The sequence below is a fragment of the Felis catus genome, chromosome A3, assembly GCF_018350175.1.
Source record: "Felis catus isolate Fca126 chromosome A3, F.catus_Fca126_mat1.0, whole genome shotgun sequence".
NCBI classification, from domain to species: Eukaryota; Metazoa; Chordata; class Mammalia; order Carnivora; family Felidae; genus Felis; species Felis catus.
In genome coordinates, this window is record NC_058370.1 from 90,355,368 (window position 1) to 90,381,200 (window position 25,833).

The window sequence follows — 25,833 nt, forward strand, 5'->3', positions numbered from 1 at the left end:
CCGCTCAGAAACAAATTTCTAAGACTTGTACTCTTCGGGGCTGATTTGTTTATGCTGATGAGGTAATGATGTTATGTTTAGAAGCTCCACTTCTAGTATAACCCCACCACTCAGAGAAAGTCAACGGTATAATCAGAAAACCTCAACAATGTTTGCAAAAGTTAAAAAGCACCAGCAGACTGCTTCTCATGCCTCTGCACTACTAGCAAAGCTTTTGCTTTGTTATCAAAGTCATGGTGAATAAGTACAGATTTGCATTTCTCAAGCACACAGCTACAGAAGCTAGGGCTCTACAAGTCTTAAGATGAAGGAAATACTTTGTTAGCTGGTAGCCCTCTAAAAATCACTCTATTCACAGTCTGGAGCATAAAGGATACATTTGGCTATCAAAACAAAAACTGTAGTAATGAGGAAGTTTCAATATTTAAACAAAAACCTGCATATCATTGTCCAAAAGTTTTTTTAAAGGCCCAGAAACTAAAGCGCCACAGGACTACCTGCATAATTTAGCAAGCACTCTCCACCCCATGACTGTACCCAGGGGTGAGGAGCAGAAGACACTGACAGGAGGTGACCTCTGATTTGGGGGGGCAGGGGGTACGCTGTGGAACAGGCAGACACACTGGGCACAGGGAGATAAATCACAAGAGAGAAGGGTCCGAGACAGACTGATCTCTTCCAACTCTTCTCAAAGGCTGGCCCTCTAGGCCAATCAGGAAGGCATCAGCCTCTCCCCATTCTCGGGTCCTCTTGCCCTCCATTCCCTGACTTTAGATGTAAACAAAACAGCGTTAACTTAATGGTTAGGTGCATTGTTGGTTAAGCCTGATTAGCCTGGAAACTTGATAATGGTTTTTGTTGTGTTTTTTTTTTAAAAAGGACGTTCTGAGTCTTAAATTACCAACAAATTTTTTATTTATGTCTAGCATGTGACCATCTTTGGTTTGTTTTGGGAGTGAGTCATGACGAGAGGGGGGGATTCCTAGCACTGAAAATAAATGGAGAAAAGTGAGAACTCTTTTGTTTAGGAATCATGAAATATTAGAAATGATGCAAAGTACAACCCCAGCTGAGAAATATAATTTCATTCCTTGAAGACTTAATCAAAGCCAAAGTTGAGAGGCAGTAACGTTCTAGGCAGCATCTAGAAACCTGCTTTCTTGTTCATAAATGATCAACATAAACACACTGAACTTCTGACAGGGACCTTTGGATAAGCTTTAAACATGGATTGTGGAATGTTTCAGATGGCTTTTCTCTTTTTTTCATAAGGGACTAATTATCCCACTTTTAAACTCCTGAAACGATATATGGTTTCAGCCTAAAATAGATAAGATGTTTTGTTTCCTTTAAAATTCTGGATATGTGGGGGCACCTGGGTGGCTCAGTCCGTTGGGCATCTGACTTTGGCTCAGGTCATGATCTCACAGTTTGTGAGTTCGAGCCCCTCGTCCGGCTCTGTGCTGACAGCTTGGAGCCTGGAGCCTGCTTTGGATTCTGTGTCTCCCCCACCCCTGCTCATGCTCTGTCTCTATCTTTCAATAATGAATAAACATTAAAAAACAAAAATTAAAATTCTGGATATCTGGATATGAAGTTGAATTACTATAAAAATGGAGTAGCTAAGCAATTCTTCATACTTTAGTAGGACAATAAAAATAAATAACAACAGCAAAAAAAAAAAAACCCTAACAAATCTAACGTTTTATCAAAACCATCAAGGGAGTTGGTGAGTACTCTGCAAAAATCACGGCTCTGAAACCCAGAATGCAGACAAACTTAAAGCAGCGCCAGTCTGGCAGTCTTTAGTATACCCGTGCCCGGTACATTCTCAACAGGCAGCTGGAGTTTACTACATCCTAGAAACCTAACGGCTTTTATTTCACTAAAGGGGAAGATTCTTTTTATCCCAATAGAAGAATTTCAAGTTTTGACACAAAAACAATTAAAACAGGATTAAACCTATGGGGACTCAATCCATCCTTGGACTACGAACAGAATGAAGATTTTTTACTTATTCCTCCCATTTTGTTTCCCTTCAACACACACACACACACACACACACACACACACACAGCACACCAAACTAAGCTGTGTTATAAAATAAGATGTGTACACCTTCAAGGCTTTTTATTATGGTCTTCCTTAAGTTTTATCCTTATTGGGATAAAGATTAAGTATTTCTACACTACTCTTAATTAAGTCTCAAGTCACAACAAAAACATATAGAAGTAATTTTTTTTTTTTTTTAAAGGACACTCAAAAGAAAATAATCAAGTACTCTGAGTACTTTCTTCCATTCTCCTATCCAGAATTTCAAGGCCTCTGAAAAACAACATGAATGAAAATAGTGGTTCTGAGACCTAAATTTGTTATAATTTTTTGCAGTCTTTTTCTCAGCCAAAAGCTACCTATTCAAATTAATCTGAATGAAGCATTTCAAAATAAAAATGTAAAAGACTACCCTTACATGCCTTAAGAAAATTATCTGTGATATACACACTCCTAAAAATTTAGATAGGTTTATGTGAATAAAATCCCAAATAAAGATTAAAAAATAAAGTCATTTTAGAAATAACTCTGGTTACTCCCATACCAACCACACAGGTCATATGAGGATTTAAAATGCAATCATGAATTTTGAAAAAATAAACATATATATATATATATTCTTATCTATAAAAACACTAGCATACAAACTTCAAACTAAAAGGTTATCCAAAGTAACACACAAATGTTCTAAATCTTAAGGAAACTTAAAAATATCTCTTCTATGTGTAAATAAAAGCAGAATAAAACAGATCTGAATGCATTATTAGGTAATTTGCTCTGGAAACCTGTTAATAAATTATTGGTGGGAATTCTCAATAGTCATTATGCTACTACCCGAAGCACATTTTCTTCAGTAAAAGCATAAGTAAACTAATAGACTTTATGTTAGTCATCACATATTACAACCAAGTATGACTCTGACAATAACAGGAGTGGTCACACAGTGCCTCAGATTCAGCTGTGTCTTGAATTTCTCACTGAAGGATTAGGCCAACCTACCTTTGGGACAATTTTATCAGTAGACACAAACAACAGGTGTCTTTTTAATCCTGTTCTTTTAAAGTCTGTATCACTAGTCTATAACAGAGAGCAATGAGAGAGTTCTAGCAGATGAAGCAAGAGGGTAACTGTGTTCTAGAAGAAACATTTATCTGTCTTTCGATCCAAGCTTCTCAATTAATTCCTGAAGAGGTGCCAACTCACGCCTATCAATCAGATTAAACTCCTAAAAAAAGAGAAGAAAAGTAAAATTTAAAAACAAATCTAATATTAAAACTCTGCAAATATCAGAGAAGGGATTCCTAACCCTAGTTTTCTGAAATCCAAAAAATGATGAAATCATCTCTGTAAACTTTTTTTTTTTTTTTTTTTTTTTTGAGAGAGAGAGAATGTACTCACACCTGAGCAGGGAAGAGGGGCAGAGGGAAAAAGAGAGAATCCCAACCAGGGTTCCATACTCAGCGTGGAACCTGATGCGGGGCTCCATCCCAATGAACCTGAGATCATGACCTGAGCCAACCGACTGAGCCACCCACGCACCCCTGTAAACATTTTAAAATGGGATCATTTTTATTCATTTTTTTGAAATATAGGGGGACTGACTAAAAAAACAACTGTATATATCAGCATGATCTTCACTGAGTAAAACATTAAAATCAAAACTATATATATTTTTGCATTTACATGGAAATGATCTTAAAACTATACAATGAGTTTTTGATAGTGGCCATGAGCTTTTGATAGGGGCAGTGGATCTGTTGCTTTCATAGATCTATACCTACATCTATCTGGTGTCTGTCTATTCTATAGCTATACTACACCCCCACCCTCTATCTGTACCTATACATCTGTATCAGCACCTACACTATACCTATGACTATGCTGTGCAACAATCTCAGAAGGAAGACAGAGAAAAGCACAGTACATTCTCCTTTGTGTGGCACATATAACTGAAATACACAGGATCTACTATAAAACTACTGACTTTTCTACCAAAAAACAGTGTCTAGACAGATGTAGTTACATTTTGCATATAGAATTATCTATCTCTAAAGCTGCTTTAGTATCTTTTTCAAACAATGAATTGTTTTTATTTTTTAAATGTTCTTTTTTATATATTTTGAGAGCGAGTGGGAGAGGGGCAGAGAAGGAGGGAGAGAAAATCCCACTGACAGCACCTGATATGGGGCTCAACCCCACGGACTGTGACATCATGACCTGAGCCTAGATCAAGAGTCAGAAGGTTACACAACTGAGCCACCCAGGTGCCCCTCTTCTGATTTTTAAAAATTCCACTTCCAATTAAGGGCCCATAAATAATAGGCCACATCTCTGAAGGGGATGGTCCTTGAAGTTTCTAGCTGATGACTTCATAAGATTTGGCCTGAAATGGTACTTCTGGAAGGTTAAACCAAGACAGCGACTAACATGTTCTTCCAAAAGTCTCTCTTTCGGATATAGCCATCTCATGAAACAACCCAACTATCGACGTTTTCTCATAGTATCCCTTCACTCGGCAGTGGCGATGGAACAGGGGGGTACGGAAAGCTATCCTGGGTTTCCGGTGCTCTTTGTCACATCCTAACCAGAGACCCGGTGGGGGCAGCCAGAGGCAGAAGGCCCAAAATGGGGGGGAAGCTTTCTATGTCGCTCTGCACACCAATGAAGTAAACAACACGGAAAGGAGAAAAGAGAGAATTCTGCTTATACTTTCACTCTACGTCTATAAATTAGACAACTCAGTAAATTGCTCTTTATTAAAATTACCAATCAAATGAGTTCAAGACAAAGGACAAAGAAGTCAACACAGTTCAACTTACCTGAACAAAGAAGATAAAGTGCTTAAAGGAGGTGTTGAGGTGGGCCTCCTCTTGCAGCTGCATCACAGAATCAAAGTGCTGGTGATAAATATGGGCATAAACCCGGAACAGACGCTTTAGAATGGTCTTCGCCACAGACATAAAGTTTTTGGGAAACGGGACACCTGTAAGCAAATATATACGTACGTTTATACACATATCAATTGGTCTTTTAGCTAACAGTAGAAAGTTTAGAAACTGCCATATGCAACTCCAACACACAAACACACACATTCACAAATACAAGCCTATTTTCCAGATATTTTTTTAAAGGGCAAAGGGAAAAAAATCTCAAACAAATATATGAGGTATCCTCACATAGCATGCTTGTTCTGACTGCCTTAGACTAATAGGCACAGACATCAACCTATGATGTGCCGTTGAATCAAAGTTAAAATAAACATAATTTTAGCTATTTAACACTAGAGTTTCTTCCCAAGATTCAATGCAACAAGAATAAGTATTTTTACTATAAATAAAAACTTCTATTTTTGTAATTTGTAACTCTAAAAAATTTTTACACTCACACATGCACTCAATTAGGAATGAAAATTCCAAGAGAAAAAGGCATTATAATCTATGGTCTATAAATATTTTATCTTCTGAATTACTCTGAAAGACTAGTTTTTCTTCCTTAAATTAGGAGTCCCCAACTGTTTATCTTATCTTTTCAAAGTGCTATTTTCATTTTCCTATAGTACAAGACAGAGATACACTTCCTGAAAAGGAGAGGAAGGGCACCCTCACCATTTTGCAAAGAAAATGAACACTTCCTTAGAAATGAACTGAGAGATGGTTTGGTAATCTCCCTCCAAGCAGTGTAGGTGGGGATGTGTCTCAATTCCTGAGAATTCCAGCTGATAAGATCAAAGTCTTAGAAAACAGGGACAGGACAATACAGTGGCACGGAGAACAGTATATAAACATATAAGTCATCAGCTTCCAAAATAACCTAGATTAGACAGCCTTAATAAGCTATTCCACAGCACCACTCAAGAAACATTTTCCTTTCTTCAATCTTTCAGAAAACAAAGGTTAAAACACTTTCTCCTTTCATGCATTTTCTCAACCAGTCCATTTAATAGCCTGAAATTTAATGTCTTTTACTCTTTCAAGCTAATTTTTTTCATTTCTCCCACATCAGTCTTGGCTAACAACTTGCATTTTCATTTCGTTTTAAATTTTATTAATTTTTTTTCAAGGTAAGCTCTGCACCCAACATGGGGCTTGAACTCACAACCCTGAAATCAAGAGTCACACACTCTACTGATGGAGCCATCCAGGTGCCACTAACAACTTGCATTTTCAAACATAATCCTGGAGCTTGTGGGCATGTTTTTCTGGACTGGGTCTTGTACTCCCGTATTGAAGAGATGAATTTTTAAGTCAAACTCCTTTCTGAGAATTTACAAATATGCATCTTGCTAATAAAAGGAATAGTTAACAATTGGATGTATTAGTTCAAAATGAGTAATAAACAATTCTATCCAATAAGAATAAATAATCGGCAGAAAATGTGGATAACAGCCTAACCGAGGGGGGAAAAGATTCCAGAACATTAGGCTGAATTAATGAAGAATGGAAAGCTGAAAAAAGAGAATAAAGTTGTAACTATTCTTTATCTTCCATAAATGGGAAGATATTCTTTAATGAATAAAGAACTGTAAGTAATTTGTTTCAAACCAAGCCCTTTCCAAACTGAATTTAACAGAAACATTCAAGCACAGTCAATATACAATAAAGAATCAGTGAGATGGGAATGCAAACTGGTGCAGCCACTCTGGAAAACAGTATGGAGGTTCCTCAAAAAACTAAAAATAGAACTACCCTACGACCCAGCAATTGCACTACTAGGCATTTATCCAAGGGATACAGGTGTGCTGTTTCGAAGGGACACGTGCACCCCCATGTTTATAGCAGCACTATCAACAATAGCCAAAGTATGGAAAGAGCCCAAATGTCCATCGATGGATGAATGGATAAAGATGTGGTATATATATACAATGGAGTATTACTCGGCAATCAAAAAGAATGAAATCTTGCCATTTGCAACTACGTGGATGGAACCAGAGGGTATTACGCTATGCGAAATTAGTCAGAGAAAGACAAATATTATATGACTTCACTCATACGAGGACTCACTCGTATGAGACACAGAACAGATGAACGTAAGGAAAGGGAAGCAAAAATAATATAAAAACAGGGAGGGGGACAAAACAGAAGAGACTCATAAATATGGAGAACAAACTGAGGGTTACTGGAGGGGTTGTGGGACAGGGGATGGCCTAAATGGGGAGGGGCACTAAGGAATCTACGCCTGAAATCATTGTTGCACTATATGCTAACTAATTTGGATGTAAATTTTTAAAAATAAAAAATAAAATTAAAAAACAAAACAAAAAAAAGAATCGGCGAGAGAGGAAATAAAAGGTTTAATAATAAAATGGAAAAGTTGACCAACGGCAAACAGACCAGGTGTAACGTGATACATGCTTTCCCCTCAAAGAGCCACTGATTAGACTGCAGTAAGGAATCTGCCAGGGTCTGAATGTGTGTATCTCCTCAAAACTCCTATGTTGAAATCCTAACGCCCAGATGATGTTATTAGGAGGCAGGACTCTGGGAAGTGATTAGGTCACAAGCGCATAGCCCTCAGGAGTGGGATCGTGACCTTATAAAAGAGGCCCCAGAGAACTTTTGCTGACACCTTCCACTATATGAAGACTAGGTAAGAAGTCAGCAGCCTGAGACCCAAAAGTGGGCCTTCGCAAGGACCCAACTATGCTGGCACCCTGACCTTAGACTTCCAGCCTTTAGAACTGAAAAGTAACTTTTTGTTATTCATAAGCTATCTGATCTCTGGCATTTTTATTATTAGCAGCCAGAACAGATAAGAAAGAATCCAACCTGTTGTTCATAAGACACTCTTAAACTGAAAATGACAAGGAGTGATCTCATGAATAGTGAAGCCAAAATCTTAATCAAAATATTAGCAAATAAAAAATACGATTCCAGTAAAACATTAAAAATCTACATATACTGGAGAAAACCTTATGATGACCAACAACAGACACTGGGAAAATATCACAAAACTCAACAACCATACCTGAGTTTTAAAAATTCACACACCTCTAACCAAAAGCACGATTCCTGCTTAATGCTGAAGTACTAGAAGCACTTGCATCAAAGTAAGGAAACAAAAGGATGTCTGCCATCATCACCATTACTCAGCACTACTCTGGGGCAATTAGATAAGACTTATACAAGAAACACCCACATCAGAAAGGAAGAGGCAAAATTAGTATTATCTTAATGTGATTGCATACTTCAAAAATTCAAGAAAACCAACCAAAACAACTAAAATAATCAGAATCTGATGGTCAACTTATATAAAAATTTATATGAAAATCAACAGCTTTCCTATATACTAAACAATAACCATGTGGAAGGCAGGTATCAATTAAAAAAACACAAAATGTCTAGGGATAAACTTAAGAAACTTGAAAAATTAACAAAGTAAACTATAGAACTGCATAAGAGGAAGAAATAAAAGACATGAAGAAATGAAGAAATATATCTTGTTCTTGGGTAGAAAGACTCAGTATTGTCAAGAGAATAAGACTGCCTATATTAATCTACAACTTGAATGAAATAATAATCAAAATCTCATGAATATTTTTATTTTACCTTGCAAAAATGATTCTAAGTTCTTTGGAAGAACAAATATCCCAGAATAGCGGTGAATATTCTGAAAAAGAAGAGGAAGGAAGAGAGACTAGCCCTACAAGATGCTCAAAGATATATGGCCATGGTTATTAAAACAGTGTGGAATCCCTGTAGGAACAGATAAAGAGAATGAAAGACTCCAAATTATATGGCAATCTGGTGTGCACATAAATAATCTGGGGAGAAACGACACATGTATTTGATAAATGGTGTTGGACAAACTGATTAGCATTTATAACTGGAAAAAAATGGAGGGAGCCTTGAGAAAAAAATTTCTGGCAAGAACAAAGATTTAAACATAAAAACAAAACCACAAAAGTACTAAATGAAAAAGTGGACAAATATTTTTATAATCTTGAAATAGGGAAACCCTTTCTAATCATTGTACTAAAATCCATACATCATAAAGGAAAAGATCAGCAGGACAAAATAAGAAAGTTACATACAGCAAGAATACCTCACGAACAAAATAAGAAAAAGGCAACCTGGGGAAAAATACATATAACATATACAACGAGCTAATATCCTTACCACACAAAGAAATGGACAAAGGATAGAAACAGAAAATAATGATCAATAATCCAAATCAATATTTTTTTAAATACATTAAGTACATTAAGACAAATTTACCCAAATTGAAAAGAATAAAAACTGAGTAGCCAACAAGTAATAGTGAAAAAACACAGGCAGACACAAACACAACAGAAGGGATTTTGCATGTACAATCTTTTTGGAGAGGAATTTAGCAGTCTTTATTACTTTTTTTTTTTTTTAAAGTAACAGAGTATTAAAAAGAACACAACACATTTATCAGTTACAAAGAAAAACAGTTCAACATTATAACTTACCAATCTTGGAAGGAAAAAGAGTTTCATCATCAAGCTGATCCTGAACCCAAGTCATCAAATAGTCAATGTATTTTGGAGCAGAACATTTGATTGGCTTTTTAATATTGGTACCATCTGCCCAATGATATTCATATCTGGGGAGAAAAAGATTTTATTGATATGAGTTTTCAAAAACATTAACAAATCTACAACTTGTAATCAAAGTAGGCCCACAATTTCTCAGTAGACGTTACATACAACTTTATTAAATTACCTCTCAAGTTCTACTGAAGATTACTCAAAGTTCCCTACAGAATTATCCTGAAATATGAGCTATAATTGAAAGAGAAAAGGAGGATAATGTGGCAGCTGACAGTGCCAGAATGGATTTTTTTTTTTTAACACAGCCCTAGGAAAGATAAAGGAACTACACATTCCAGGCAGAGGGTGCTGAGGACTGGGTAAGAGACTGATGCATCCACCCCATTCTACAAGAGTTGGCCATGAAAGTATCAACATCAGAGTCAAGACAGTAAGACTGTTTCTTGGAGAGGGTAAGTAAAGAAACATCCTGAGGCATACATCTTTTCCTCTCTCCCTTTGCTGAGCTAGAATGATTAAGACTTCTGCAAAACTTCACTGTGTGAAGCATTTAAGCCATAGAGAAGTTTAATTAATAAAACTTAACACAAAATAAAAACATTCCTCCAAAATACTGTAATTAAAAATAGGACTATAAACTCATTGGAGACTTTTTTCCTTTATACCTGTAGCAAATTCAGGAAGGACAGTTTTTTCCCAAGGGGTAAATATCTCACTCAATACCATCTATCCTCACATAAAATGGCCAATTATTGGCAAAAAGACTGGAAAGAAACACACTAAAACATTAATCCCACCACACCTTGACTTAACATTATGGGTGATAAAGAGTTCCATGTTTCTTAATATTTCTTGAAATTTATTATAGTCAAATTTTCTATTTTTTATTTTTAAAGTTTATTTATTTATTTTGAGAGAGAGAGAGAGCGAGCGAGTGAGCGCACACACGCACACACCCACTCACAAGCTAGGGAGAGGCAGAGAAGGAGCGAGAGAATCCCAAGCAGACTCCAAGCTGACAGTACGCAGCCCAAGGCAGGGCTTGATCTCACAAACCCTGAGCCGAGATCAAGAGTCGGACGTTTAACCAACTGAGCCACCCACGTGCCTCTATAGTCAGACTTTTAAAACCTAGCATCTTTGAGCCAGATTAAAGCAGCACAATTTGCAAGTAATTAACATAAATTACACACAAGAAAAAATTGAACATTACTTACTATAATGCAATTAAATACTAAATACCACATACCAAAATATTTAATAACAAAAAGCTTATAGGGAAGTATTCGAGAACTCATAAAACTGAACTACTTTTACACAAGCAAAGAGATAAGAAAAACAAAAAAGCTTTATAATTTGATTTGCATCAATTAGCAGTTAGCTTTATTTAGTACTTCAAGTACCTATATAATAGGCAGTATATGTACCTTGGACCTGCAGACATGACTGGACAGCTTGCTTCAGTGCAGAATTCTGTAATAGTCCCATATAACATGTTGATCTGGTTGAAGAAATCCACAGCTGGAAAGATAAAAGGAAAATTGTGTTAAAATGTTTGTGCCAACACAGTAAAATATCAGACCTCTCAGTTGAAGAAAAATGGACAATGCCTTCAAGTTCTTGAATAAATCCCCAGGAGATTCAACAATCCAGAGGCACTGCAAATTCTCTTCTAAATTGCTTCTTCTCAAGTTGTTTACTTAACTTTAAAATTAACTTTATTATATATTCACTTTAATATACTAAGCTTTTACCCAGCATAGAAGAGCAGGAAAATAAAACATTAGCGGCAATTCTAACTTAATGGTGACTATTGGATCATTAGAATATATAATTTGATTATATCCAAAGGAATAGAAAAAATCTATTGCTTGCTATCAATCTGGACCAGACAATACCATTTGTGTTAGGAGAAAGTGTTGTGGAATATACTGTGAAGGAGAAGGTGTAGCAGCTATATTAATAAGCATTTGAAAATTCTTATAAAAAACCTGAAGCCTAGGGACACCTGGGTGGCTCAGTCGGTTGAGCATCTGACTTCGGCTCAGATCATGATCTCACGGTTTGTGAGTTTGAGCCTCAAACTGGGCTTGCTGCTGTCAGCTTGTCAGCATAAAGCTTGCTTCCGATCCTCTGTCCCCCTTTCTCTACCCCTCCCCCGCTTGCACTCTCCCAAAAATAAGTAAATATTTAAAAAAACAAAACAAACAAAAAAACAACCTGAAGCCTAACTCATGCTGAGGACATAAAAAGGACATGGGATAATATCCCTTGCCTCCGAGACTCCCAGCTAAGAGAAGGGATAAAATTGAAACAAAGAGTACAACATGTTAAGGGTTCAGAGAAAAGACAACATCTTGAAGGGCTGAGGTAGTCAGAGAGCACTTCCTACAGGAGCTTCAGCTAGGTATGGAACAAAATGGAGGAGGAAGGGGGTAAGTAATGAACTTATCTGAGTAAAATGTTCCTCTGCAAAGACACCCACATAAGCTTTGGAAAGTTTGAAAAAATGTTTCAGTTCCCTGTCTAAAGGAGTACCTAAAAACCAACTAGGGCTTTTCCAAGTTTCTTAAAAATCAAGTAGACAAAAAAGTTCTACCTTGTCAAAAGAATTTTTATATAAAACTCCCTCACTTATAAACCTTCCTCTTAATGAGTCATGTTTCTAAGAAAGTAATAGGCATTCAATATTCATTCAAAACAAACAGTATGCCCAGATGGTGTGCTGGCTTATTGGTCTAAAGCAGCTGTTCTCAAAATGTGGTCCGAGGATCCCTCCTAGTTTCAAGGGGCATCTGTGAGGTCAGAGCATTTCAATGGCTCTTTTCACACTCATCCTCTCAGAAGGCACAGTGGAGTTGTCCAGGGGCTCCTGATGTGAGGCATCACAACAGAATGAATGCAGAAGTGGACAGGACAACTCGGTTGTCTTCTATTAAGCCAAACATGAAAAGAGATTTCCAAACATGTAAAAACAATGCCATACTCATCACTAAAACTCAATTTGGAAAACAATCATTTTTCATAAAAATATATTCAGGTCAACATGCAGTGAGTTATTTTTAAAAAATTAAAAAGTATTTATGGGGCGCCTGGGTGGCTCAGTCGGTTAAGTGTCCGACTTCAGCTCAGGTCATGATCTCGTGGTTTCTGAGTTCAAGCCCTGCGTCAGGCTCTGTGCTGACAGCTCGGAGCCTGAAGCCTGCTTCGGATTCTGTGTCTCCTCCTCTCTCTGCCCCTCCCATGCTCATGCTCTGTCTCTCTCTGTCTCTCAATTTATTATTAATTATATAATATATAATATATAATTTATTTATTATAAATGTTAAAAAAATTTAATAAAAAAATTAAAAAGTATTTAAAATGTCTCAATTTTAATTTCTAACACAGTAAGTGTCACTAGATATAACCTACATAATTAAAAGCTCTTTGGGGTTCTTGATAATTTTTTAGAGAATAAAGGGATCTTGAGACTGAAAGTTTTGAGAACAGCTAACCTAAAGAAAAAGTCTCAAAAACTGAAGGCTGAAGAAGGCCAACAGATGCCTTCAAAATAACAGATGATAATTTGAGTTAAGGTTTAAAAGAACAGGGGAGAGGGGTGTCTGGGTGGCTCAGTAGGTTGAGTGGTTAAATGCCCGACTTTGGCTCAGGTCATGATCTCACAGCTCCTGAGTTCGAGCCCCACGTCGGGCTCTGTGCTGACAGCTCAGAGTCTGGAGCCTCCTTTGGATTCTGTGCCTCCCTCTCTTTCTGCCCATCCCCTGTTCACATGCTCTCTCTCAAAAATAAACATTAAAATTTTTTTTAATCTTTATTTATTTTTGAGAGACAGCGTGTGAGCAGGGGAGGAGCAGAGAGAGAGGGAGACAGAATAGGAAGCAGGCTCCAGGCTCCGAGCTGTCAGCACAGAGCCTGACACGGGGCTCGAACTCACGAACCATGCGATCATGATCTGAGCTGAAGTCGGACGCTTAACCGACTGAGCCACCCTAAGTGCCACCCTCAAAAATAAACATTAAAAAAAATTTTTTTAATTAAAAATAAACATTAAAAAGATTAAAAATAAAAGAACAGGGGAGGGTCTTTTTTGAATATATTATGCTTCACATGGTTCACAAATAAAAAGATATATGAAAATATATAGTGATTTTTTTTTTAATGTTTTATTTTTGAGAGAGAGAGAGAAAGAGAGAGAGAGAAACAGAGCACGAGTGGGGAGGGGCAGAGAGAAGGGGACAACAGAATCCAAAGCAGTCGCCAGGCTCTGAGATGTCAGCACAGAGCCTGACACAGGGCTCAAACTCACAAACTGTGAAATCATGACCTGAGCCAAAGTCAGACACTTAACCAACTGAGCCACCCAGGCACCCCTATAAATGATAAATCTTAATCCCAGTCACTCCAACTTCCTCTTACAGATAACCACTACATTATTTTTTTTTTGTCTCCTGCCTCCTAAGTACCTTTGTCCTGTGTTACACAAAATATATCACATAGTTCTGTAACTTGTTTTTTTCTCTTAGTAATATGAATAATGGCTTTTTAATGTGCTGAAGAAAGCAAAAATTTTTCCCAATATGGCTACTAGAGTTTTAAATTACATTTGTAGTGCACATTATATTTCTATCAGACAGTGCTGGTCAAAGGAGTGATTAGCATTAGCTGAATTAACTCCACATAAAAAGATAGCTAGACACCATGGAAGTATACACACGGTTGGGAGTATATGCCACCACTGAAGTAGTCTTACAAACAAACAAAATCAAACTTGAATTTGAACAAAGCTCCAAATCTGTGCAAACATGGGTGCCGCTAGCCACATACGGCTACTTACATTAAAAGTAAATTTAAAATTTAGTTCCAGTCACTCTAGCCACATTTCTAGAGCTAAATGGCCACAGTACAGACATAGAACATATGCATCATTGCAGGAAATTATACTGGACAGTGTTGCTGTAGATCTAACATTTACAGGAAATAAAAGGAAGAAGAGAACATAATGGATGCCCTGAGGGTATAATCAACAGAATTCATACTGTGGTAAACAAATGAACTGGTTTCTTCAACAATAACAAAATAGCAAGAAAAATAGACTGCAATGAGGGGAAACCTGTGGATTAAGAGATTCAAGAAACATTACACACAGGCCTTATTAGTCCTGATTTAAAACAACCATAAATTTTTTTTAAAAAGAAACATTTAGGGGCACTTGGGTGGCTCAGTTGGTTGAGTGTCCGACTTCTGCTCAGATCATGATCTCACAGTTCGTGAGTTCGAACCCCACATCGGGCTCTGTGCTGACAGCCTGGAGCCTGGAGCCTGCTTCAGATTCTGTGTCTCACTCTCTCTCTGTCCCTCCCTCACTCATGCTCTGTCTCTCTCTCTCTCTCAAAAATAAATAATAGAACACTTTTAAAAATTAAAATTAAAAAAAAGAGAAACATTTATAAGACAATCAGGGAAAATGTGAACACTGGATATTTGCTAACAAAGGAATGACAGTATTGTCATTATCTTTAAAAGGGGGTGTTCTTGCCTTTTAGAGATAGGGAATATTTATAAATGAAATATATTTGGGATTCACTTCAAATCAATCAGGGAGAGGTGGGTCGGCCTGCAAATGAGGAACAAAGAGGAGTGGGGAGAGGTGGGGAGGGGAGGGAGGTGGAGAGGGAGGAATGAAAATATAGAAAGAAAAAAAACAATCAGGGTGAGATACAGAAGCATGAACTGGCCATGAATTGACAGTTGTTGAAAGTGGATAATGGATGCCTGGGAATTCACCATACTAGTTTCTCTACTTCTGTATGTTTGAAATTTTCCATTAAGAAGTTTAAAAATTCCTGTAACATCTAAATTTCCTAGCAGATTTAAACCTTATCACCCAGCACTGATCTCAGAAATGACAGGCTTGGGGCACCTGGGTGGCTCAGTTGGTTGAGATCAATCTTGATTTGGGCTCAGGTCACAATCCCAGAGTCCTGGGATCAAGCTCCGCATTGGGCTCTGCACTGAGGTGAAGCCTGCTTAAGATTCTCTTTCTCTCCCCCACCACCCCTCTCCCCCACTCGTGTGCACAGACTCTCTAAAATTAAAAGAAAAAAGAAAAAAAAGAAATGACAGCCTCAAATATTCAAATCTCTAACTTCAGTACATATAACTTTCCATGTAATGCTAGCTTTCTTGAACTCAGAGTGATTTTCAGCTCATGGGTCCCTCCTGTTTTCTCCCAATTTCTTAATTTCCTTCTGACCACTTCTAAGTCACAACAATCAAGTGACTACCCATATGAACTGCAACGGACTTTTGTGTATACGCAGGCAGATGAGAGCTGCTGGGAGTGGGGGTGCAACTCTGAGGATGTGTTCCCTCAAAGTCATAGAATTTTGCATTCCAATCTTTTATTTGATCTTACTCAGCAATTCATCCATTCTATCCTCAGAAATTAACCTAAAGCACTCAACGTTTCTCCTCTAGTCTGTCTACTCAACCACACTGGCTACAACCAAGTACTCTGAAAAGAACACAGTTTCTAATGTATTTGTACTTCTGAGTTTCTTTACAGGTACAGCATTATACTACAACAGTTATACCTGTAAAAGGAAATTCATTAACAAAAAAATGTTGGCAAAATGTTCTTATAAATCAGCAAAGCTGAATGCTATTGAAAACTTACTGTTAACAGCAATCCATTCATTGAGGTCCTCTCCCTCTGGTAACATAACAGCTTGTCTCAGATTCCCACTTCCCAGAGTTGCTTCTGCATGTTTTAAGAGTTCATACTGATGAGAGCCCTCAGGGATATTCTTCTTTGGTTTGAACGTTTTGGAAGAGCGGCTGCTGCTGTTAGGTTGAAAGTAAAAGTATTATCAATTTTTAGGACTGAAAGCAGCATGGCATAATTTTAGGCATATAAATTGTTCTGAAAATAAAAAATACTCCCTGAAAAGTGCCAGGATGGGGAGGGTGTTATGATCCTAATCTGAGTGCCAAAAGTTAAAATAATTACATTAAGTGTGAGCTAGGGTAAAAGAGAAATTAGTATTTTAATACACTTGGTGAAAGGGTAAAGTGTATAATATTTTGGGAAGGCAATATAACAAGATCTACAGACATGCGAAGTACTTTCAACCCATCCCTTCTACTTCTAGGTATTTCTCCTAGATATGGATAAGGATGTGCTTCCCAAGATTGGTTTTAACAGTGAAAAATGTGGAAACAATCCTAAAGCTTATTAGTAGAGGAATAAATAAATCACAATACATCCATAACATGGAATACTATACAGTAGTTAAGAACAAGATAGAGCTACATGTATTCACATGGAAAGATCTCAAGACATAGTTTAACATATTAAAAGACAAAATGTACAGTGGAAGTCCATTCTGTAAATGCATAGAGAACGTTAGAAAGGGGGCACCAGAGGAAGAGCATGCGACTCTTAATATCAGGGTTGAGTTTGAGGCCCACATTGGGTGTAGAGATTACTTAAAAATAAAATCTTAAGAAAAAGAAAACTAACATGAAATGATATCTCAAGATTCAATATGATCTTCATCTCAATTAATACCTTTATGCTTCAAATGGTACCATCAAAACAGTGTAAACAATCCACAAAACGGGAGAAAGTATTTGCGATTCATAGAGGTGATAAAGGACCTGTATCCAGGATAAAGAATTCTTCCAACTTAAAAACAAAAAAACAACCCAATTTAAAAATGATCACAAGAGGGGTGCCTGGGTGGCTCAGTCGGTTGAGCGTCGACATCAGCTCGGGTCATGATCTCACGGCTCATGAGTTCGAGCCCCGCGTCGGGCTCTGTGCTGACAGCTCAGAGCCCGGAGCCTGCTTCTGCTTCTGTGTCTCCCTGTCTCTTTGCCCCTAACCCACTTGCATTCTATCTCTGTCTCTCTCAAAAATAAACAAACGTTAAAAATAATAATAAATAAATAAATAAATAAATAAATATGATCACAAGATTCAAACAGACATTACTCCAAAGAAGATATACAAATGGCCAATAGCATACAAAAATATGCTGACCATCATTAGTCATTAGGAAAATGCAAATTAAAATCATGACAGAACATTTCACATTCATTCAGGATGACTATAATCAAAAAGACAATTAACAAGTGCTACTTAGGATGTAGGTAAATTGAAACTCTCATGCAGTGCTGGTGCGAATGCAAAATGGTGCAGTGTTTTGAAAAAGTTTGGCAGTTCCTCAAAAGGTTAAACACAGTTACTATATAACTTCTCATTCTACTCAGACAGAATGAGAAATGAACGTGTACATCCAATACAAAAATCTGTACACAAAAGTTACAGATGTATATAAAAGTTACAGATGAATAATGGCTGCATTATTCATAACAGTCAAAAAGTGGAAACTCAAATGCCTGTCAACAAAACAAAAAGAAAAAAAGGGCCTCACATTTAGATCCAAAAAGTAACTAAGCAACTGAGCATCCACAATCAAACCACTAATTTAATATGAACTCATAAGAGAAAGACTTTGGGGGAGAAGGGAGAGACTGTTCCAGTAATATGGAAATTTACAATTATAATCTAAGTCATACAAACTTTTAGACATGGTAATCATACTGTGTAGACCATCCTCCTAAAAAATAATCGACAGGTAGGAAAAAATAATTTGAACAGATATTCTCCATAGTGCTATTTTATAACAGCAAAATACTAGACAGAATCCAAATTTCTCTGCTCTGTATTGGTTTGATAAGATTTCAAATCCATTTATGACTTGTTTTAATCCATTTGTTTATGACTTAAGTTTGTTTTAATTCACTTGTTTATGACAAAACAAAAAAAAGTTTTCATATAAGAATAAAGTAAATTGTGTCAAGACATCATCCTCTCATCTGTTCTCACCCATAACTCAGTAGCTCAGCTGCTCAGGGACCCTGCTGGGGCTTAACAATGAAAACTTATTAAGAAGTAACTATGGCAAGGAGACATTTTGACTACAAATACCAAGAATTTGTGAAGAGTCCTCAAGAGTGCTGGGTCTGGGCAAGGTGACACTCTGATGATCTGAACAGTTCTCTGTAAACCTTGGGACAATTAGCCCCTGCCACGCAAATGCCCAGCCCCAGAAGGAAAATCCACCTGCTGGTCAACACCAGCGCCATGGTTCCCTGGCAACAAGGAACTTTTACTTTCGTGCTGGCAGCTGGACCTCAGCTCTGGGTTGGGTAAGCCCAACTCCTCTCCTCAGTACTGACTCGCATAAAGACACACCTCAACTAAATTTGGACTTTATTTCTTTCATGTCCCCTTGCCTGGAACAATAGTGTAAATAATCTATCACTGATTTGAAAGATTTCACTAGCTTATTAAGAAACTTATCCTGTATGCACTTGGCTTATGAAATTCCTACAGCAAACCTAGGTTAAATAAATTGCTGGCAAAGACCAACTCAGTCTCTGAGTGTAATTTGCTTCCCAAAGCAAAACATTCTCACAGTAAGAAACTGGATAAACTCTGGTTACAGAATACTATACGATTTAATAATAAATTTAATGAAAATATCAAATATGTGGACGATGGATGTTTACTCAATCACACAACACACATTCAAGTAATGTACCAGGTAGAGAGAGCCACCTGAAAATAATGTGTTGCAGCAATGCTTCCAAACCTAAAAATGTTTAAGAATCATCAGAGGAGCGCCTGGGTGGCTCACTTGGTTAAGCATCAGACTCTCATTCTGGCTCAGGTCATATCTCACAGTTGGTAAGGTGGAGCTGAGCAGGGCTCTGCAGGGAGCAGTGCGGAGCCCGCTTGGGATTCTCTTTCTCTCTCAAAATAAGCATTTTTCAAAAATCGTCAGATAATTTACAAAAGTTTCCATTTAAGACTCATTTGGGCCCCAGGCCTTATCTCTAAAATATGATTCTACCCAGGAAAAGTTAATTACACAAAGTCACAGGGCCAGCCTGGCTGGCTCAATCAGGAGAGCATGCCACACTTGATCTCGGAGTTGTAAGTTTGAGCCCCACACCGGGTGTGTAGAGATTACTTAAAAATGAATAAATAAAGTCTACACAAATTCACAATGTGGCTAAATTCGCACTGGACAGAAGTCTGCGTGCAAGGCCGCAGCTTAACTTCAAGATTCCCAAACTGCAGCACTACCCGTTTTCCGGGGGCAGTGTTTTTCCACGGGGGTAATTTAATACTGAAGGTAATAAAACTTGACAAACGGTGGAGTAAAAAGCTAAGTCAGAATGGATCATTAGACTAGACGGCTCCAGACTTGAAAGGAATGGGAAGCCCAGAGACAGGGTTCGGGGTTCCGCCCCTGGGTCGTCCCGCCGCCCTCAGGGGCGCTCGGGCGGAAAAGTTTGGAGGCACTGCCGGCCTCGGAGCCTCACTACTCCGCAACCCTCTCGCTCCGCTTCCTTTGCCTCGACCTTCACCTCCATCTGCCTGGGCCCACGTCCGGGCCTCCCCCGTGGCCCGCGGGAGTGGGGGGAGGGGTGGCAAAGCAAACGTCAGTCACTTCGACCCCAACTCCGGGGCCCGGCCCTAGCCTCAGGTGCCTCCTTGCCCCCTTCCTCGCCCTTGCCCTCGGCCTTCAGCCCTGGGGCCCTCGGCTCGGCCACACTCACAAGAGGAAGCTCATCTTCTATCCTCGGAGGGGAGGGGCCGTTGGCCCCCGCCGCGGTCTGGACTCGTAACCCGCGCGGGAACCACGAGGAAGCAGACAGCCCTCAGATCTCCGCCAGCGGAAACACCGAGCGCCGCTGTTCCGAGCCGGGGGTCTTGCCGGTGCTAGCTGCTACGCTCGCCACCCCCACCTTGCCGACCCGAAATGCGGAACCAGCAAAATCTCGCGAGCGAAGGCTTCGGCTCGCCCCGCCCCTGCGAGAGGGACTGGGCGCGCCCCTTTGCGCCCCGCCCACTCCTAAAGCTCAGCCAATCAGCGGCCTCCAAGCCGGGACTGCCTTCTCCTGAAGGCGTGGTCAGGTAGCGCTCCTCGACCTGGAGGAGCGGCTCACCTTGTGCTTGGTCTGCGTTGTTGCTGTTGGGTTCCGTGTCATCTTCTCATGGCAGGAGTCTCTAAAAGCGCTGCAATTTTTAAAAATTTAGTTTTATTTTTAAATGGAGATATAATTCACATAATATGAAATTGACCCTTTAAAAATATACACTCTAGTGGTATTTTTCCTCTATTTAGAGTTGCACAACCATCACCTCTAATTCTAGAACATTTTTCCCCAAAAAGAAACCCATCATTTCTCTTTCTTCCTTCTGGCAACCCCTGGCAACAACTGGTCTACATTTTTTTATATGGTCTTGCACCTGGACATTTCACATAAATGGAATTATACAAATATGGTCTTGTGACTGGCTTCTCTCACTTAGCATAATATTTTCAAGGTTCATCCACATTGTAGTACTTAATTCCTATATATCAGTACTTAACTCCTTTTTATGGCAGAATAATATTCCATTGTAGGAGTATACCTATTTTGTTTATCCATTCATCAGCTGATGGACATTTGAGTTGTTTCTACTTTTTGACTATTATAAGTAATGCTACTACCAACATTCCTGTACTGGTTCTCGTATGGATAAATGTGTGCATTTCTCTTGGGTATTATATCCAGGAGGGGCTGGATAGTATGCTAACTAAATATATGTTTAACTTTTTGAGGAATTCCCAAACTGTTTTCCGAATTGGCAGCACCATTTTGCATTCACACTGGCACCTGTCTAAGGGTTCTAATATTTCCATATCCTTTACTATTTCCTAGACATTTACTATTGTCTTTTTTATTATAGCCATTATAGTAGTGGCTGTGAAGTGATACCTCATTGTAGATTTTGATTTGCATTTCCCTGCCAGCTACTGTTGAGAACATTTTCATGTGCTTATTGGTCATTTGAAACAAATTTATTTTCACCTTCCTTTAAAGTTATCTCAGCCCCTCAAAGGACAATACAACAACCCAAAAGGGGTTCCATTTCAATAACAGTGTAGCTCACCTTCTCCAGGACATCACCATCCCTTTGTTCCTCAACACCCACCCACCTGGATTCTGCACACTGCTTGAAACTGCAGAAATTTTTCTCATCAAGCTCTCCAGTGTCTTAGTTTTTAAAGTCCATGAACATTTTTTAGTCCTTATCTTACTTGTCATTTAGTTCTATCTGGCCTATTCTACCAGACTTCTCATTTGATCACAGTGATTCCTTAAAATATATATATATATATATATATATATATATATATATATATATATATATAAAACCAAAAAAACCTCTTTATTACTCCCTGTGATCTGGCTTCTATAAGGTGAGATTACAAGAAAAGAGGAGACCATGGCCAGAGATGTTGTAATAGTTTACGTTAGCCACACTTTTTTGTTAGCAAGTGACAGAAACCTACATTGTTCATATTTCTATCTGACCTGTCTTATATTTTCTTTCTTACTAGACTGTGAATTCTTTTCGGGGCAGAGATATAGGTAGGTCATTGGTCATCCCCATCGCTCAACACAGTGCCTAGCACACAGAAACTAGGCACTCATCAAATGAATGGGGACATAAACTGGAATTCCTACTTTCATTGGGGAGATTGACACAGGAATAAATGATAATCAGTACGGTATTACCTGTACTGATAAGATGTAAGGTGGAGGAATTCTAGACTTTTTAGGACTTGTCCTTAATTTCGTTTTCTAGCTTCATTGTTCAAGATTAACACTGTTCCCCAACAATTCCTTGCTGTTTCCCCAATAAGCCCTGGACCTCCTTGACTTGAATCCTCACCCCTGTTCTTGCAATTTTCTGTCTGGAATGCCCCAACATCTACATCATACCCTGTTCTTCAAGATCCATCCAGAAGTCCTCTTTCCCTCCTCTGAACTTTTGTAGCCCTTTATGTATATCCTTCTTACAATACATAATTATGGTTCAAATTAAAAGTAGTATTTATGGGGAGACTGAGTGACTCAGTTGGTTAAGCGTCCAACTCCATTTTGGCTCAGGTCACGATCTCACAGCTTGAGAGTTCGAGCCCTGCGATGGGCTCTACACTGACAGTGCAAAGCTTGCTTAGGATTCTCTCTCTCCCTCTCTCTCTGCCCCTTCCCACTCTCTCTTTCTCTCAAAATGAATAAACTTTTAAAAAAAGTAGTATTTACATATTAAACAACTGTCATGTTGGGGGTAGGAATTTGAGGGTTTATGCTCTTTTCTACTTTTCTGTATATTCAGTTTTTTTTCCAATAAGCAAATACTAACATTATTTTTTTAATTTTTTTTTTAAGTGAGACAAGATAGGCCTGCCTGGCAGGCTCAGTCGGAACAGCATGTGACTCTTGATCTCGGGGTTGTGAGCCCCACATTGGGGGTAGAGATTACTCAAAAATAAAATCTTAAAAAAATAATAAAGTGAAGCAAGATCGAATAGTGACTAAAAAGCTCAGATTTTGCAGGTGATTTCTGTGTTTGAAACCTGCCAGTGCTACTTAATAATCATACGACCTTAAGTATTTTCATAATCCTTTGCCTTAATCTTCTCACCTGTAAAATGGGGGACAACCTCATATGGCTGTGAGGATTAAATGAGTTCAGATATAGAGCTCACTTAGACTATTCTTAGAACATATACTGGATTCACTTTTGCTATTTATTTAGTTAGTTACTTATTTAAGGTTTATTTAATTTTGAGAGAGAGAACGCACATGCGCTTGCAAGTGGGAGAAGGGCAGAGAGCCGAGAAACAGAGGATCCGAAGCAGGCTCTGCCCTGATAGCAGAGAACCCAATGAGGGGCTCGAACTCATGAACCATGAGATCATGACCTGAGCTGAAGTTGGATGCTCAACCGACTGAGCCACCCATGCACTGCAACTTTCACTATTTAAAAAGGAAGAAATTTTGACATGGCTTATTGAGACAGGAAAATGAAGGGACCCCCATAAAAAAAAAAGCTGGCTTTTTTCCCTTTGCTTCTTTGCCAGCTTCTATTCTTGCTAGGACCTGCACCCCCACCTCACTCCACATATGCCTTGTAATAGACAAAGAAATAATGATATGTTTGGAGTCTTCCATCACAACAGATAACATCTAAGGAGGGACCAGGCAGTGTCCCTATAAGTGTTCTCCAAGACCACTGACTCCAAACACCTTGATGCCAAGACCCCTGGCTTCAGGAAATGAGTGACTTATGAAGGACACTTGTATCCTGTCCTTGTTCTCACCAGTTCTTGGTTGCCTAAGAGGATACTCGTACTGCACCAGACCACAATCGCTAATAAAAACCCCAGGCCCCAAGCAAAGACCAGACTCATGCTGTTTTCCTTTCAGAATCTCCCAGACTGTATCATTATCACCTCTGGACAGCAAATTCCTGATTTATTTATCTTTTTATTTTAATCGTGTCTACCGTGGGCCTTGTGTCAATGTAGATATTCAGAAAATATTTGCGAAATGAATGCAATTGGATATCTGGCTATACATCATTTTAGGCCAATTCTTTAACTGATGCAGTCCTTGAATTTCAGTAGTTTTTGTGTGCTTGGGAAGTAGTTGGCCTAGAAAGTACATGCTCACTGTTTTTTGTTTTTGTTTTTTGTCTTTCTCTACCATGGGTTTCCCCAGTGGAGAACACTTTTGATCAAATGACTGTGAAATGACCATATATGGCAGTACATATGTTCTGGGAGGGATGGAAGTGCCTGGATTCTTCCCCCAGCTACTTTTACAAGGAACCCGTGTGGGAAAACCACAGAAATATATCACTAGGATACTGGAGTGAAAGCCAAGGAAAGCCCTATGCTGGTTCTGTATCCTTGGCTTCTGAGAAAGAATGTAGCCTTTAAATGCTAGAGCAGTGGTAAACTGCTAGGTCTATGTGTTTTGGATACCCATGTGTTTTCTATGAGAATTTTTATACAGTATTTTCAGAAAGTTGTACACATGTTCTCTCTCTCTCTCTCTCTCTCTCTCTCAGACACACACACACACACACACACACACACACACACACACACAATTATTCTAGACCATGTAGTCTCATAGAAATACAATGTGAGCCACATATGCAATTTAAAACTTTCTAATATATATATTTTTTTTTTAATTTTTTTTTCAACGTTTTACTTTTTTATTTTTGGGACAGAGAGAGACCGAGCATGAACGGGGGAGGGGCAGAGAGAGAGGGAGATACAGAATCGGAAACAGGCTCCAGGCTCTGAGCCATCAGCCCAGAGCCTGACGCGGGGCTCGAACTCACGGACCGAGAGATCGTGACCTGGCTGAAGTCGGACGTGACCTGGCTGAAGTCGGACGCTTAACCGACTGCGCCACCCAGGCGCCCCTATATATACATTTTTTAAAGTTTATTTATTTTGAGAGAGACTGAGAGAATGTGAGTGGGGGAGGGGCAGAAAGGGGGAGAATCTCAAGTAGTCTCCACGATGTCAGCACAGAGCCTGACTTGGGGCTCGAACTCATGAAACTGTGAGATCATGACCTGAGCCGAAATCAAGAGTTGGATGCTCAACTGACTGAGCCACCCAGGGTCCCCTCTAGTATACATCTTTTAAAAAGCAAAAATAAACACAAACAAAAAACCCAGGTGGAATTAGTCTTGACAATATATTTTACTTAACCCAATATACCCCAAATAATGTGATTTTGATATGGAATCAATTTTTAAATTTTGAATGAGATATTTTGCTCTTTTTCATTCTAAGTCATCAAAATATGATATGAGTTTATTTTACATCTACACACAGCGCGATTCAGACTATCCACATTTCAAGTGCTCAGCAGCCACAGGTGGCTAGTGGCTGCTATATGGGACAGTGCAATTCTAGATCATCTGTATGATCCCCCAACAATACAATTTCAGTACCATGGGTCCATTTGTGCTTGCTCTTGTTGGTACCAAAGTGCCAAGTTGTTAGGAGCTGATGAAACATTAACAGGAGCAAATGATATGAAAACAACACATTAGCACCAAGTGACAGCTCCCTGATGCCATGGTGGAATGAAGAAACCAAGGGAGAGGCACCTGGGTGGCTCAGTCGGTTGAGCGGCCGATTTCGGCTCAGGTCATGATCTCACGGTCCGTGGGTTCGAGCCCCGCGTCGGGCTCTGTGCTGACAGCTCAGAGCCTGGAGCCTGTTTCAAATTCTGTGTCTCCTTCTCTCTGACCCTCCCCCATTCATGCTCTGTCTCTCTCTGTCTCAAAAATAAATAAATGTTAAAAAAAAAAAAAGAAA

At 38.8% G+C, this 25,833-nt stretch overlaps 1 protein-coding gene across 2 annotated transcripts; it reads right to left on the reverse strand.

Annotated features, from left to right (window-relative positions):
- Positions 1-824: 824 nt before the first annotated feature.
- On the reverse strand, positions 825-20,429 carry MOB1A (MOB kinase activator 1A). Of its 2 annotated transcripts, none has more exons than XM_011281219.4 (6): positions 20,204-20,429; positions 16,245-16,408; positions 10,993-11,086; positions 9,485-9,618; positions 4,872-5,035; positions 825-3,277 (listed from the first exon to the last, which is right to left on the reverse strand). In XM_011281219.4, the coding sequence occupies exons 1-6, from the start codon at positions 20,215-20,217 to the stop codon at positions 3,200-3,202; spliced, it is 648 nt and encodes a 215-aa protein (XP_011279521.1). In that variant the 5' UTR covers positions 20,218-20,429; the 3' UTR covers positions 825-3,199. The 2 variants fall into 2 exon arrangements, with proteins under 2 accessions (XP_011279521.1, XP_011279520.1); XM_011281218.4 differs by having other exon boundaries at positions 16,245-16,411.
- Positions 20,430-25,833: the final 5,404 nt, after the last annotated feature.

What these genes read in the sequence shown, in the direction of transcription:
- MOB1A (XM_011281218.4), bottom strand. An exon ending in GTCATGTCTGCAGGTCCAAG is followed by an intron (nt 9,619 to 10,992) that starts GTACATATACTG and finishes TTTTCTCCCCAG; the next exon opens with ATATGAATATCATTGGGCAG. An exon ending in TCTTTTTCCTTCCAAGATTG is followed by an intron (nt 5,036 to 9,484) that starts GTAAGTTATAAT and finishes ATTTGCTTACAG; the next exon opens with GTGTCCCGTTTCCCAAAAAC.